Source organism: Myxocyprinus asiaticus, chromosome 43 (genome assembly GCF_019703515.2).
Source record: "Myxocyprinus asiaticus isolate MX2 ecotype Aquarium Trade chromosome 43, UBuf_Myxa_2, whole genome shotgun sequence".
NCBI lineage: Eukaryota > Metazoa > Chordata > Actinopteri > Cypriniformes > Catostomidae > Myxocyprinus > Myxocyprinus asiaticus.
Window position 1 is genome coordinate 30,979,650 of NC_059386.1, and position 17,530 is coordinate 30,997,179.

At 38.2% G+C, this 17,530-nt stretch overlaps 1 protein-coding gene across 1 annotated transcript in view; it reads right to left on the minus strand.

Moving 5' to 3' along the window:
• Positions 1 to 13,636, minus strand: part of tcf7l1a (transcription factor 7 like 1a) — a 41,896-nt gene extending 28,260 nt beyond the window's left edge. The window contains exons 1-3 of the mRNA XM_051686092.1: positions 12,912 to 13,636; positions 12,611 to 12,683; positions 12,382 to 12,509 (exon numbers count right to left, since the gene is read on the minus strand). Coding sequence (XP_051542052.1) covers positions 12,382 to 12,509; positions 12,611 to 12,683; positions 12,912 to 13,097 — 387 coding nt within the window. The 5' untranslated portion in view covers positions 13,098 to 13,636. The remainder of the gene's footprint in view (positions 1 to 12,381; positions 12,510 to 12,610; positions 12,684 to 12,911) is intronic.
• Between the last annotated feature and the right edge of the window lie 3,894 nt (positions 13,637 to 17,530).

A 17,530-nucleotide genomic window follows, 5' to 3' on the forward strand; every position in this document is an offset into this window, starting at 1 on the left:
TGTTTCACTTTTAATTGACTATATCACAATTCCAGTGGGTCAGAAGTTTACATACACAAAGTTAACTGTGCCTTTAAGCAGCTTGGAAAATTCCAGAAAATGATGTCAAGCCTTTACAATTACCCAATTAGCTTCTGATAGGCTAATTGTCTAATTGGAGTCAATTGGAGGTGTACCTGTGGATGTATTTTAAAGCCTACTTTCAAACTCAGTGCCTCTTTGCTTGACATCATGGGAAAATAAAAAAAGAAATCTAGAAATCTAAAAAATATTTAGGTACCACGTTCATCTGTACAAACAATAGTACGCAAGTATAAACACTATGGGACCACGCAGCCATCATACTGCTCAGGAAGGAGATGCATTCTGTCTCCTAGAGATGAACGTAGTTTGGTACGAAAAGTGCAAATCAATCCCAGAACAACAGCAAAGGACCTTGGGAAGATGCTAAGGAAACAGGTAGACAAGTATCTATATCCACGGTAAAACGAGTCCTATATCGACATAACCTGAAAGGCTGCTCAGCAAGAAAGAAGCCACTACTCCAAAACTGCCATAAAAAAGCCAGACTACAGTTTGCAAGTGCACATGGGGACAAAGATCTTACTTTTTGGAGAAATGTCCTCTGGTCTGATGAATCAAAAATTTAATCATAATGACCATCGTTATGTTTGGAGGAAAAAGGGTGGGGCTTGCAAGCTGAAGAACACCATCCCAACCGTGAATCATGGGGGTGGCAGCATCATGTTGTGGGGGTGCTTTGCTGCAGGAGGGACTGGTGCACTTCACAAAATAGATGGCATCATGAGGAAGGAAAATTATGTGGATATATTGAAGCAACATCTCAAGACATCAGCCATGAAGTTAAAGCTCGATCGCAAATGGGTCTTCCAAATGGACAATGACCCCAAGCATACCTCCAAAGTTGTGGCAAAATGGCTTAAGGACAACAAAGTCAAGGTATTGGAGTGGCCATCACAAAGCCTTGACCTCAATCCGATAGAAAATTTGTGGGCAGAACTGAAAAAGCATGTACGAGCAAGGAGGCCTACAAACCTGACTCAGTTACAGCAGTTCTGTATGGAGGAATGGGAAAAAATTCCAGCAACTTATTGTGAGAAGCTTGTAGAAGGCTACCCAAAACATTTGACCCAAGTTAAACAATTTAAAGGCAATGCTACCAAATACTAACAAAGTGTATGTAAACTTCTGACCCACTGGGAATGTGATTAAAGAAATAAAAGCTGAAATAAATCATTCTCTCTACTATTATTCTGACATTTCACATTCTTAAAATAAAGAAGTGATCCTAAGACAGGGATTGTTTTCTACGATTAAATGTCAGGAATTGTGAAAAATTGAGTTTAAATGTATTTGACAAAGGTGTATGTAAACTTCTGACTGCAACTGTAGATGGAGCGCAACAGAATGGAACATAATAGGCGTCTTGAGAACAGTTTTTAAACGTTGGATTATTTCAAACTTGAAACGGCATTGTAAAAATGCAATGCCTGTAGCGGTAGTTCAAAAATCATCACTTATATGACCCATCCCTACTGGCAATGTGACAACTTTTGACATTGCAAACTTGTCCGAAATATATATAGTCTAGAAAATAGAAAGACCCCCCCCCCCCCCCAGAAAAACCCTCTCCTGTTAAATCCATCACAATGAGGTACTCATTTGGAGAAATGAGGAAAGCTCTGGGGGTTTTCACAAGCCCTGAACTGCGCCTCTGGGTCCAACTGAAGCTGTGCATGGGGAGGGGCATCTCATGCCCTCACCGACAAGACCCAGCTGGATAAGACATACACTCTCACGTACTAACAAAACAGGAGCATGCACACAAAAGCTCGTGGCCCAATGTGAACACGTCATTTGACAATAGAACTGCTCACAACCTTGCGATCAGGGCTGTAGAGTTGTAGTACTGTGGCAGACCCCCCAATGCCACACAATGCGCATTCCCTTCAAAATCACACGGCTGCTCTTTTGTGTCAGCGGTTATGTCACTTCCACTCCACCAATCTAAATGTGTTAGACTGTAGTGGCCAATGATTGTCTGCAGCCATAGAACTGGAGCAAGTTTCTTTTTGTTTTTGTTCTTCTTTTCTAATTAATCATCACACCATGGAGCATCGTTTTTGAGAGGACGTGAGCGGCAGGGTGTGTGCGAGGCAGGGGAGGCTAGCCTCCACTGTTTATAGGCTACAAGTTGTCTGACAGATCCTAATGGAGAGTTTGAAAAGCCAAGAGATGGGAGAGGGGCCAGCCCTGGAGTGCGACGACGACCCCCCTGTTGGAATCTGGGAACTTTGGTGCCCACTCAACTGTGAGTCACGTCAACAGGCTGTGGATCTTGACCTCTGACCCCTAACTGAAACAATGTGAAGATGTATTGCACTGTCAAACCCATAGAAAAAAAGAAAAAAAGGACACATTTTCATTTAGTGGCCTATATACGGCAGTAACTTTACAATACCTACAATCAAGGCCGTAACCGCCATAAAAATTGAAGGGGTGTGTTCGCTCCCGAATATTCAGATTGATGGTCGATCAATATAGGTTTTTTAAACATTTACTTAGCCCCCCCAAATCCTGAATATTCGGTTAACCTTGCCCACAATACCCCATTGCCATACTGCAAAACAGTGTGAAAAAGATTCCCAGACAAACAACAAATCCAGCATTCCGACAACCATAAGCCTTGACAAATGAATGCCAATTCTAGCTTTAAACATCTCTGAGACATTTGTCAACCGTCTACTTTATTTGCATGACATTTCTTGAATTCACCATTGAATGCGTGCATTTGGAATTGCTGATGTCTTAGGGATTACGACTGTGCCGGTGCAAAGTGAAGTGTTTTGTGGATCTACCGTGTAGCTCTCAGTTGCCATCCTCTAAGCCTTTGTTCAACTTTTCAGAGCCATAGTGAACAACTGAAAGGCCTCTATTCATATAAGCTCCCATACACTCCCTGCTGCCTCGGCCAAGAGTCACTATAGAACATCCCTCATTTCACATGAGAATCGGAGCTTGCCTGCCCACCCCCAAGCCCCTGCCCATAAAGAGCTTCCCCACCAATGACTCCTTCAGACGGAGAAAGGCGAATACATACTGAAGCAGGGCAAAGCTTACGAGAGACAGCATCACAAAAATACAAAATACTCACTGCTAATGCTAACGCCCATCAGTGTTTGGACAGTGTTGTTGTTTTAAAGATTTTGAATTTGGGTCAGTGACGTGATGCTCATTTTTTTGTCTGGATCTATTAACAGTGTTTCCCCTATATGCATTTTGCAGCAGCGCTGTTGGGATTTCACATGGTTAATTTAATATTCTTGACGAAACATAACCCTTGCCAGCCCCAGTCAGCTGTGCGCTTTCTACACTGTGAAAGGGACCCCACCACACACACAAATACACGCACTTACTCACAGTGACATCACCGCATAACAACACATGTCAAACCTGCCTAATTTCAAGTGGTCTGCGAGCGTATTTTTGAAACGTAGGATGGCAGGGGATCGCGACATTTCACTGACCAATCAGTTAGCGCTTTCCTCGTGAATATAAATGAGCCTTCCCCTATCATCTGTATGTTTTGGAGCACACTATGCTCGCTTCAAAAGTGGAATGAAATGGAGCTACACGGGTCAATTATCAACATGGCTTAATCAAAGCAGCATGAGGGCAGAGTAGGTGCGGTAATTCGCCAACTGGTCTCAACCGAACAACAGACTATTTTAAATGCGCCTGTGAACCAGTGAGATGCACGGTGGGGATTGCGAAACCCATTTGAATGCGGTACAGAATTGTCTGTTGCACAACTCTTATGTATCAGTGATTAAACTAGTTTAAAACAAACAGCCCCCACATTCTAAACAATACTGACAAAGAAAACAGGAGAAATCATAAATTAGAAGGCTTTTCAATTCTCAGATCACAACGCTTACAAAACTTTACCATAGATTTACTGCAGTATCACTAACTGTACCGTATTATCTATGGTAGTTGTGGCTGAAAAAGTTTCTAAATGTATTTAGACTGCTGTTTTTTCACTACAAAAATGCCATTGTTATTTATATAGAAACCATAGTTACTAACCATAGTAGTGAGAAGCCATGCATGGTTTTACCTATGGTTACCATGAACTATTACAAATATCATTGTTAAAACTATAGATTTTTATGGAAGAACTATGGTGCATTTTCATAATTATGGACCAAGCTATCAGTTTTCCGTTTGTGTAAAATCTGTACTCTTGTAATGCTCTCAAATTGTAGGAAAATGTAAGTTGTTTTGTTTGCCTTCAGAAATTCCAAGAGATGATTGTAGTTTTATCAGTAGGAGCCTGAAGAAAGGAATATGTAAAGAAGACCCAACTTATTCACACTGTCAGAATATTTAAATTTAGCCATATAAAAATTAGGTGTTTTCCCACAGATGTTACTGTTGTTAATATCATAATTTTCATCTGCATCCCAACCTCAAAATCAATGCTGTACTGTCAGATGTGCATTTCAGTGCACATAACATGTAATATTATTTGCATGGGTGCTACCAAAGCAGGTGCTGGTGCCATATTTTCCAAGGGCCCTTTGAGGGCACGAATAAACCCTGATGTGCCCCAGGCTGAAATTGAGTTTGACACCCCTGTATTAATCTATTCTTTGACCAGCACGCGTTAATATGGGTCCGGCGTTGCGGGCTTGTGGATGCGTGCACAGCAGCACTGCTGCTGAAAAAAATCCTAGGGGAAACACTGTATTAATTACATAAAAATAAAATATATAAAAAATCCAATTCACACAAAACGATTACTTGAATACACATCTTCTATTATGAACATGTTTCAAAGTCACTTGACAAAGTCATTTTTATATTTTTTCTGCTGCTTAAGGTTAAAAATGTCATGTGGTGTAACCATCCGGAGTCAGTAAAAAAAAGTCTCATTAAGAGCTACAATTTATGGAAAAATAAATGGTGGCATGATTAGTGCATAATTATCTATTATTATTACTTCTTAAAAAATAAGCAGAGAAACAATTTTACTTTAAAATATTATTAATATTTAAAAAAAAAAATCAAAGTCAGATGGCGTAACCAACATGGTTGGCATTTTGCTGTCATGTGACAAAAAAACAGAGTACCCCTTTATAACCTCAAGACTGTGCGTTTTGACATTTTTATGAAAAGGCACATTTGTTCAGGTCATATGGAGTAACCCTAAGAAACCTTGATATTCTTCACTAAGATAGTTTTTTTTACCTTGAAAAATATGTTTAAAAACTTTTTTAAATTAATGATTAGGTTGTGTACACTGTCATGTATTCAAGGTGCAAGAAAAGTATTTTAATACCTTTTACTTGGTTACACCACATGAGATTTTTAAAGTTATTAAATAATGTTTTTTTTTTCTTTTTTTTTTTTTTTTTCAGAATGCTATAAATGTTTTTAAAAAATGTATTAAACCAAATTGCACACAAAAGGTTAGCTTCCATTTCTACAAACTTTATAAGTGTGTTTTAAACTAGATTTTTAAAACATTTCTCATTTTTATCACCTCAGACAACCTTATTTGTCATTGACCCATTTAAAAGGTTTTTGGAGGTAGCCGATATCAGTGAATTCCAAAAGTTTCCCCAGGAGTTGCTGTCGCTATTTAGTTATCTGCCCATCTGTCAATGGTCAGTCAAATAGGTAGTCCTGCCCCAAACTTACATCGTTGGTTGAGTCAATATTGCTGTTACGCCACTCAAAAAACAGAAAAATGCAGAATGCACAACAGTGTTTTCACTTTTCACGGATATCAACTCAAAAATGTCTTACAGATAGTTGTCTCTGCAAATTAATCTGGGATTTGAAGAGTATTTTAAAAAAAGACATCACCTTTAAGTTTTAAAAAGTATGCATTCTTTGTGTTAAAACAAATGTGAAGGAAAAGGACGGATGTAATTAAAAGCAAACCATGATCAACAACAATCCACAACTAAGGTTTACTTCTCAGAAATCGCAATATCGCGAACAACCAGTCAACATGAAAAATTTGCTAAAAGCACATCTCACTTTATGAGAAAATCCTGTTTATATCAGATCTCTACATGACATGAAGAAGCGGGCACAACAGGGCCATGTGAGACCGTGAAGGGTTGCGATGAGATAACACGTTATCGCAGCGTTCACGTGCTCCAACAAACCCAACAGGACACACACTTACACACACTTCTGGCTGCATGCCCACTTTCTCACCCACCTGGCACCCTCATTCCCCGACAGCTCGCATAATTTTTTCCCATGATGCTATACCCCTAACTGCCCCCCTCTGCACCCGCCCAAGCCCCCATCCCCCTCCCAAGGCCCCAGGAAGCTCTGACTGCGAGGTAATAACTGAAAACAGCTGTTAAAAATACCAGACTGATGAAGCTTGAAGCCCCCCAACCCCTTAAACTTTATCCCCGGCACAATCAAGTTTTATTAGCATGGAGTGATGCATGAAGTCAGTACGCAGCTCTGAGCGAGAACTCGCTGTTTTCTGAGAAGGGAGGGAGGGGGGAACCACATTCACTGCAGGACATACAACTGAACATGAAGTGCGTATTGATGAGCGCTAAAGACTGCCAGCTCAATCTTCTCAATGGAGAATGAGGTCAGCAACTTACACACACTCACCAAACCAACATAGAAACTTAAGCAAGGCTCCAGTCCATTCTGCCTAGAGTTGGGTTGCACAATTAATCAAATAAACAATCGAGATTACAAATACAGCTGCCAAAATTACTAATCATGAAAAGTGTCAATTACACTGTAGCAGTCCATGTACAGTAGATCTACTTGTGTCGTGTCAATTTAATGTGTTTTTGCAGCATTTGAGTAGCTGGCAAATTATTGGCAAACAGTGTTTCCACTGCAGCCAATGACTGCCTGTCTACATAACAACAACTAGAAAATCTATATATCAGCTGCATTATTACTTCTGCAATAACAATGTACAGATGTTTTACGAAACACAGCTATGGTTCGGTTACAACAAAAACACAAACTGATTATAACCACAGTGAATTGCTTTCTACACCACACTGGTAAACACCAGGTTATGCGAAGATAATTGGCCAAAGAGATAAAGCAAACATTGATATACAGCAAATTTTGAATGATTCCATGTGACCAGCGCAGGACGTGATATGATCAACAGGAAAGAGATCTGTGCTATGACTCTGGCCTTGGGAATAGCTCCCTACATACTTTTATCTACTTCCTGTAGCAATTCTTCAGTCCTTGCAGTTCACCCTCAGATACAAATGAATAAAAACTCAAACCAACATTGGTTGATGTCTGCAAATCAGGTCTTTTTAGATACATGCACAACTACATATTCTCAAAATAAACTAGGCAATGGGTTGCCTGAATGAATTGAAGGTGATAACATTAAAAGCAAAACTTTTCCGAGAGGGTTTTACCATGCAAACTGTCTACCAGCTAAAGCACATAAAATTAAAGCTCCATCAAAGAACATCAAAATTAAAAATATGTCAGGGAAAAAAAAAAAAATCAACATCACAAATCTACTAAATCTGGGCTTTTCAACTCCAGTTCAGAGTTTAATTCCTACCATAATCAAACACACTTGCCTGTATTGTTCAAGTAAATCCCAAAGACCACTATCTTGTTGAGATGTGTTTGATTAGGGTTGGGGCTAAACTCTGAAGGACAGTGACCCTCCAGGACTGGAGTTGAATAGCCCTGGACTAGTCTGTTGTTGAACAAGAAGTCAACTAGTCAACCATGCCTTGTCTGAAAAATCTGCCTTTACAATGAACATCTTGGACAAATAAAGACAGAAGCCAAGTTCGTGTGGAAAACCAGAAGGAAAATAATGTTTGGGAAGCTTTTCGCTTGACATTTCAGAGTTTTTTTTTTTCATTAAGGAACTTTCTGGTTTTAATCTCACTGAATAATCAGGTTAACAGTGAGGGTCTATGGTGGAACGCCTCCAATGGTATAAACACTTTTAAATATTGGGCGCATCATTACCTTATGAAGGATTAGAGACATTAAAATGGAAAAAAGAGAATTGGTTTATGTCTCATATTCCTGGCCTGCTAACAAGACTGCATTCATAGCGCTAACATCTATAACAGGGCAGAGTAAGACAGCGCAATTTCAAAATTAATTTGGTTTGTTTAGTTCATACTTATAGAAGAAAAAAAAATCATCCTTCCCCATAACACATTAACTCTGGATAAAATTGTAAAACTGTTTATTCGGTTATTTGTGCAAACATTCGTACACCAGTTTTAAGGTTTCCTGAACAGTCTTGCACTATAGGAATGTTGCCTTAACTTCAAGGCCTGGACAATGTCCCCTCTGTAGCTCAAGACGGGGAGGTGGGACAGGGTGGGGGCGCCTGGCTTCTCTCCATCTACCCCCCACCCCATCTCTGAGTGCTGAGTGTGTGGAAAAGGATTGGTCTGTTGACAGGGCCGCTCTCCTGAGCACTGTTTGTTTATGTAAAAAGAGGCCCTCTCGTATGCAGGACAATTCCTCTGTTTACTTTATATTGTCTCGTAGGTCTTAAAATACCATAGTAGAGGAGAGAGTTTAAAGAGTGGAAGAAAGACGAAGAGGAAGAAAATGCCAGTCAAAAAAGGGCGGACGTGCTCAGACAGCACAGCTATGCGATCGAGGGCTTGCCACTTACTCCCAAGTGCAACTTTGTCCAATAAGAGCACTTAAGTTTAATTAATATCGCTGGTCAGTGTGGCGTGACCCCCACCAAAGTGGATTGACAAACATGAAGTGTTTCCGCTACAAAGCTTTTTGTATAAATTAGTTGGAATATTCGTTGTTTGTAGTATTTGCGAACACCTGGATAGAGGCTAGTTTTTGCTGCTAGGTCAGCCTTACATGCTACTGCGCTAGGCTAAGAGAAGTGTTTTAAAATAGATGTAATAAATGTGATAGTGTATATTTTATATTAAAATATTTTCTCCAAGCAAAGCTTAATATGTAGAAGCAACCACGAGTACGCCATTTGTAGATTTATTTCTCAGAAAAGCGTAAACACTGCGGCTATATGGCGCTATCAAACATTGCACCTTGACTAGCCTGTTACAACGACATTGGCTAATCCAATGGCGAGAGTTTAGGGGTGGAACCATCTGCTTGCAGACCAATGGCAGATGGGGGAGTGGACAGGAAACCTGTTTGCAAACAATTATTTTTGCAATTATGCTAATCACACTATTTTTGCTTGTGCGGCTAATGCCGCAAATATTACACACGTCACCCTTAACATCTAACAAAAAACTGCATACATCCACATAAAATTTAGACAAAACATATCTATCACACCAAGGGAATGGAGCATGAAATTCTAACAAGATTAGTTTTACCAAGCTAACAACAATATATTGACTAATCCACACAAGAACACAATGGACTTTTACCCAGACTAAAGGGTGTTTACACTCACTAGAAGATAATTAAATCAATTGAGATTACATTATTAAATTAGGAAGTGAGAATGATCAAACAAAAGTGCTGAATTAGCATTAGCTAAAAGAAGACACTGTGGAGAATTTAACAACTCTCAACTTCAACCGAAGTCAAACCATGTTAAAGCCAAGAAACTTGGTTTACAGCTTGCTAATATATAAGTTCCTTTACTCGCTAGCTAGAGAGTAGCTAACACAAACTTCTCAACAAGAGTAGCCTTTTTGTGTTTTTCCATTGTACGAACTAAAACAAAAAAGCTGGAAATTCTCTGCATAGCAGGTTGTGTTTACGTTCTTAATTCAGTGCCAACAGTTACTGTAAACAGTTTTCTGTTTTGGTTCAGCAACATTTAAAAAAAAAAATGTTCCTCATAGACTAAGTGGCGCTTCACAAACTTTTGTATAACTATACACAACCTTGCTATTGTAAACTAAGGAAGACTCAGTTTAATCAGTTGCCTTCAGGCTTATAAACACACACACAGCCTGGCAGACCAGAAGTCAGATGTTATTATCCACCTTATCTACTAGAATCACAAGTCACTCTTTGTTAAACCTCTGTTGAAGGTAACCTGTTTTCCTTAGTCAAACCACTCATGCGACGGCAGCCATTCTCTGTGTATAATGCTATTTGACGAGTTGAAAAAACCATTGTGGTGCAAACAAGCAAACCTAATACCACATCTAATATCCATGTGTATGACCTACAGATTCATGCATTCTCACGAGTTAGCAGCACAATGGACACAATGAAGAAATGTTTATTGCCACAGGCCCGCTGAAATTTTTCTACAATGACATGTTGACCTACGTTCACACGCCTCATCACTTACACATTGTCACGGTGGCTTTACTGAGCAACAGGCAAACAAGGCAAAAAACACATGGCTCCTTCCCTAGATATCCTTCAATGGAGCTTAATGGAGTAAAGCAAACATATGCAGCAATTTGGCTCTGACTCACACACAACTCTGTGGGGGCTTTCTGCTCAGGTAGCCAAACTGCCCCCCTAGGTGAAGATGTCATTAAGATAATGGGCATCCAGTGGAGACCCTCAACAGGGCCGTCAAGCACTAACTAATGATAACAATAGCCGCCTAACAGCTCTTTAATTGAAAAGTAGTTTCACTGATGGGGAAGAACATTTTGAGAGTAGGATAATTCTTTAGTGGTTCCACAATATACGAAAAAAAATCAAAGTTCTTCATGATATAAGCCCAATAAAACATCTCACAATCTAAACCTTCCTGCTTTTGATATCAGTGATTCATTTGCACACAGTCATAAATTCATCTAACTCAGCAACACTGTATCACACACAGGCCTGTCGCAATTATTAAATAACCGTCTGATCACAGTTATTTGATCTAACCGCAGTTATTTGAGACAACTGCGATTATTGGGCTTTCGAATTCCAATCACATTTTAATGCCAAAATAAGGGAATTTTTTAAGCAAAGATACTGTAGAAATGCCATGAACGGCGCGTTTGTGTGTCTTTTAGTCGAGTCCGAGCATCACTGAACCGCGGAGATCAATAAGCTCCTGTCCTGAAGAGCGTGTGAAGCGCTCTGATGTGCAAGCTGTCAGCAGAGGCTCGCGCCAAACTCCCACGAAAATATAAACAAACAAGTATAACTTTGATAGTGAACGCAAAGCGCTCTGGTTTCACTTTAAACGATTGTGAAATGGCAAATTTTCCTGATTCATACACGCAGTGTTTATGACACGCCGTGTCAAAGAGGAGACGCAAGCTTACTCTATTATTGTGGATTGATAAAATGATAAAACAAAATCTCAAAGGCTTTGCTTCATGAGAAATAAGAGCTTGTTTAATTAGAGCATTAAAGTAACATGTGAAAGTGAAGAAATTAGGAAATAAAGTTTACTACTGCATAATATAATACAAATATAAAATATATTTGATTTTTTTAATTAAAAAGTTCAAAAAACAAGTGTAAATGTAAAATTGAACAAAACTAAAGTTGACCAAAAAGAGAGACATATTAAGTATTTAGAAATATTTTGATATTTAAAACATTATTTTTCATGCCATTCACAAGTTTTTAAAGCCTTAAAAGGAAATCATAGTTTATTCATATTTTATTGTTTGATTTCTACATTTGAAGTTAAATATGTAAAAATGACTTCTTAAGGTGTAAGAAGAACACATTCAGAAAATAAGTACACCTTAAAAATATGACAATTTATATGACAATTAATCATGAGAGCCCTTAGCGAGACAATTAAACATCATAATCACACTTATTTGTTTGACAATTAATCATCAGCCAAATTTCATAATAGTGACAGCCCTAATCACACAACAACAAAGGGGGTAAAGAAACATTCCTGACACCAAAAGCTGGATGAATCCTATCTGCCTGGGCTTGCCTCCAGTTGTGATAACACAAAATTAATAGAGCAGGCATCTCTCAAGGGTTGCGCTGCGAAAAGTCAATTTCATGCCATTGGGGGTGGCATACACATAAAGACTCCTTTTGTGCACGGGTGAGCCAGAGTAAATGACTTATTGTTTAATGCAAAGCATTAGAATAGCCTCCTAATACATGTATGTTCAAGACTCAACAAGTGGGAACGGGGGAAACTACGGTAATCCTTTGAAACCCACAGCTTTTACAGAGTTAAAGTGAACAAAACACTTGTGGAGCTCAAGAAAAGGCCTCTAATAGAAGTAAAAAGTCATTACGAGTACACAAAGGAACTGCTTGGCCCTTCAGAGACCACTTGAAGGGAATATGGCGCACTGGATTGCAACTTTTTAGCGCGTGGCCTGATACAATGCAACAGTGGCATAAGTATAGTGTGCATTGTGACGTCATAAAGGCGATAATTGGCGCATAAAATGAAATGTCACGTACCGTTCGTGTGCTGGGAGATAGAGACCCGTTGGAGAGGTATGGATTAGTGAGATCTGGGATCATAAGAAACGGATAACCAGCATAAGGGTGTCCCTTGAAAAAGCCTCCGTCTTGCTGTCGCCTCAGAGCTTTGGGGACAAGAAGACGACAGTGAATGAATAAATTATTATTGTACTTTCATTAATGTGCATTGGAATGAGACTAGAACCCAAAATATAAGGGTGTATACCTTCCGCAAAGTACTCTCGTTGTTTCTCGTAACTTTCTAGCTCGAGTCTGGCTTGGGAACGCCTGTCTGTTGGCTTGCATTAAGAAATATAGGATCACAGTTTAGATTTACCACTCAAAATACATTTATTATAAGCCAAATGCACTAAAATCCCAACAACAACAAAAAAGAACGTTCCCTTAACGTTAGTGTATGGTTCCCATTTGGATATTTGTTTGGAAACCAGTCCCTAACGTTTCAGCAACGTTCTTTTAGGGTTTTTTTTTATAACCATAAACTATTACAGAACTGTTAGTCGTACTTCGGAGTCAGATGAACTGCTGTTGTTCTCCGATTCGTTCACTAGTGAAGACTTCACTTCGTCCAGATCTCTCTCCGACGACACGTTCTCCGATATTTTCTCCTCTTGCTCGCCTTCATCTTTGAAGGAAATCAGTTCATCATTCGCTCCCAGGTCATCACCACCTCCTCCGTTTAACTGAGGCATTTTGGCACGAAAATAGCACCACAAAAGTCTGTTTTAAAAACGAAACGGAGGCAACTTTCTTCCGTCTGCAAGCGCTGCTGTAATCCGCACTCACCCCCAAAACTAACAAACGTGACTGTGCTGATGTTAGAAAAAAAAAGAGATTCCCAGTTGTCCCATGATCTGATCAGAAAACCAGATTGCGTTTTTTCGGCGCAGCACTTTTGCGCTCCGTGTGCGCACACCCTGAAATAAACCTCCCCAAACAGTCCACGGGCATCATTTGATATCCATTCGTGTGTTCGGATTCGTCTGTTACTCCTGCAACCAACCAGAGTTTGACGAAACAAAGGTGCGGATACAAAGTTTCAGTCTGTCCAGTTACTTCAGGGTTGTTCTCTTCCAAACGCTCAGATCTCTCCGTGTCAGGCGTTGCAGTGTGTCTGTCCCATGCTTTTATAAGTTTACTACTGTAGTTCTAAGTAAAGATTTCTGATGTTGGACTACGAATGTGGATAAAAACACATTTGTGTCCCTGGATGATAGAAGTGGAGTGGGGTAAAAGGAAGGAACACCCTCATCAGAATGAAGGAGGAGGAGTTTGAGATGTAAACCTACACTCCATTCACCGCTACAAACCCCTTAAAGGAACAGTAGAACACTTTTGAAAGAGTATTGAAAAGAATGAAGCTCATTACAATAAAAGCAACCACACAACAATAGTAACAAAAATAATACTAAAACAATAACGATAATCTGTAAACATTATTATCAACAAATAATTATATAATTGTGCTATATTTATCTCTACCAATGTATGTATATACTGGGGTGATTCTCACGAAACCTGTCAAGACAATGTAACTAATCACATTTATCCCCAAATTAATAATATTAAAAAATGAAACTATATTTGGCATAAAGAAAATGAAGCCAACATTTAGGACCATTAAGATTTTTCTTGCATTGTGACATTATTTTGGAACCCTTAAAGGGATAGTTCGCCCAAAAATGAAAATTCTCTCATCATTTACTCACTTGCATGCCATCCCAGATGTGAATGACTTTCTTTCTTCTGATGAACACAAAAGAAGATTTTTAGAAGAATATTTCAGCTCTTTTGGTCCATACAATGCAAGTAAATGGTGACCAGACCTTTGAAGCTCCAAAAATCACATAAAGTCAGCATAAAAATAATCCATATGACTCCAGTGGTTTAATATATGTCTTCTGAAGTGATGCAATCATGTTGGGTTAGAAACAGATCCATATTTAAATCTTTTTTTTTGTTATAAATCTCCACTTTCACTTTCAGACTGTGAAAGTGAATGGGGATATTTATAGTAAAAAAGGACTTAAATATTGCTCTGTTTCTCCCCCACACCTATTATATTGCTTCTGAAGACATAGATTTAACCACCAGTCGTATGGATTACTTTTCTGTTGCCTTAATATGATTTTTGGAGCTTCAAAGGTCTGGTCACCATTTACTTGCATTATAAGAGCTAACTCTTGCCGTTTGGGGTCAGCAGAAGAAAGAAAGTCATACACATGAGATGGCATTAGGGTGAGTAAATGATGAGTGAATTTTACAAAATATTCTATATACAATATATATATATATATATATATATATATATATATATATATATATATATAATTTCTTACTTGATTTTGGATTAAAATATGTTTCTTGACAGGTTTTGGAAAATCACTTATTGTGTGTATATTGTAGGTCTGTCTATCTATCTATCTATTTATCTATCTATCTGTCTGTCTGTCTGTCTCTCTGTCGATCTACAGAATATCTCTAATAATAACATGACAGAATATATCAAATAAATAACTTTGTAGACTTTTTTCACTACAATGATCAATCAGATTTCTCATACAGTAAAATTAAATACACCTCAATCATGAGCTGTCAGCAACAGTCTTAAATGTAGATCACTTAAATTAATATTTAAAATATGGATGTGCAGTCTGATTGTAAACATTAGCTGTTCAGATGTTGCATGAACTCAAACTCAAAGGCCACCTAAGCCCACGTTTTGTTTTGCGTGGGTAGGCTTCAGTAAGGGACTTTTTCCATGTTGATGGATGAATAGGGGAGGGGGTATACTATGTGAAAATACACAAAATATTGAACTTCACATAGCAACATACCTTTTTACAACGCTTGATCTGATTTTCGACTTGTCACACTGCTTTGTACTTTCAGATCAAGTGGCCTTTAGATTAAATTTTTCTCTTATAGATTTGTAGATATCTAGTCCAGTGCTGTATGATTGATATGATTATCCTTTAAACATTTTCTTTTGTTTAAGCATATAGTGCAGGCTTTGAAGAGAAATAAGGTTTTGAGGTCAAAACATGCATAATTTATTAAATTAATTAAACAGAATCTCAGCCCAATTCAATCCAACCTACAGGTGACCAGAAAATATACATAAAAGTCCTAAATAATTCTATAATTGGGCTATGTTCTGAATAACATATTACCATACTACTCAATGTAACTATTTCTGTACTATACAGTTGGCTTACTGTGCACAGAATGTATTTTTACCTAGACAAATTTGGAAAATACGCACATGACCACTACATTTGACCAAATGTGCAGTATGCAACCAGAGCAGACTGCATTGAATACTGTATGCCACAATGCAAACTGTTGACTTGACATTTCCATTGTGACAAATATACCACAATCGGTAGCAGCCATGTTTTTTAACATCTATTTCTTGACAAAAACATTTTTTTATCGGACTGACAAAACATGTTTACCCAATTGGAAAATTGGATTCAAAATGCAAAACATTTTCTGATGATAACTGGACACCACTTGTTGAATTAAATATCCATGTAATGAGGTCATGTGACAGCAATGTTGCATTTGTTTTTCTTCAGTATATTTAGTACATAGTATTCAGTATTTTGTGTCAAGATTATCTTCCATTGGGTTCTAGCAGAAGAAAAGCCACTGGATCACAGTTATTGGTCATATTGGCCTAAGAATTAGGGAAATGGTTCATCCTTCTCCTGTGTGTCTCTCAACCCACCTGTGGATTTTTGCCTCCCACAGGTGGCTTTGAGAATATATTGCGAGCTAAACCTCTCTTTCTGACCATGGAACCCAATCTACATTCTTTGCATTTTTGTCTACGGTTGAACTCTATTAAGCCAAAAAAATTTACTATTATAAACATTTTAATCTCTTGTGCTTTCTGTCCTCCTGCGGAGCTATACTTTTTTTTTTGGCACTAGCGCTCATCTCTAGGGGCCACCGGTGCAGAGCAGCTCAAATAATCAGCACTGCGTCCATGTTTGTTATTTCCATCAACACAGATAGCCTTTTACATGTAGTTGCATGTAAATCATTCAGCTCCAGTCCGATAGAAATGAAAATTAAAGTTCTAGGAGAGAGAGAGAGAAAGAAAGAAAGAAAGAGAGAGAGAGAGAGAGAGAGAGAGAGAGAGAGAGAGAAATGGGCAGAATGAATAATTCAAATGCTGATATATTAAATCATATGAGCAATGAATTATTGACATGTTGACTTTGTGGTTATCAGCAACATGGGAATTTTACTCTATGTTTCCTCTCTGTTAGCCAAGGATTATTAACATATCTTGCCAACATCACAGCTCTATGCACCTAACCAAAACATTTGAATAGATTTGAAACCAAATAAATAAAACGATGGGGGTTAATAAAAACGAGTGTGGTGAACAGGTGCATGTTAAAACGGTTTCACTCCTTACAGCCACACGAAGGAAGATTCTTGAACAAACTGGCAGAGCTCCAGAATATAATATGCCAGCTCCCAAATACCCTCAGGCAACATGAGCTCTGATAAGCTGAACAAATAATTATATAATAAATATTTTGCGGGGCCCACATGCATTTGTCATCACAATTTGATCTATTCCGTAAAGAGCTGTTTTGTATGAATTATTGCTATACTACCAGACAAGTTTGGACACACCTACTCATACAGTACTTTATTACTATTTTCCACATTTTAGAATAATAGTGAAGTCTTCAGAACTATAAAACAACACAAATTGAAGTATGAGAATCATGTACCAATGACTACAAAAAATGTTGTAAAAAATGGCAGTAAGAATGTTAGTTTTGTAAGTAGTAAAATGTATATATTTTTTTTACAATTCTAATTTAAAGCATTTAAAGGGATAGTTCAACCAAAAATAAAATTCTGCATAATTTACTCACCATTATGTCGTTCCAAATGTATTTGACTGTCTGTCTTCCATGGAACACAAAAGATGAATGTTAGCCTCAATCACCATTTTCCTTCATTGCACCTTTTTTCCATACAGTGAAAGTGAATGGTGACTGAGGCCGTCAGTTCTTAAATATTCTACCTAACATCTCTTTTAGAGGTCCAACGGAAGAAAGAAATTTATATGGATTTTTTTTTTTAAATGTGTGGC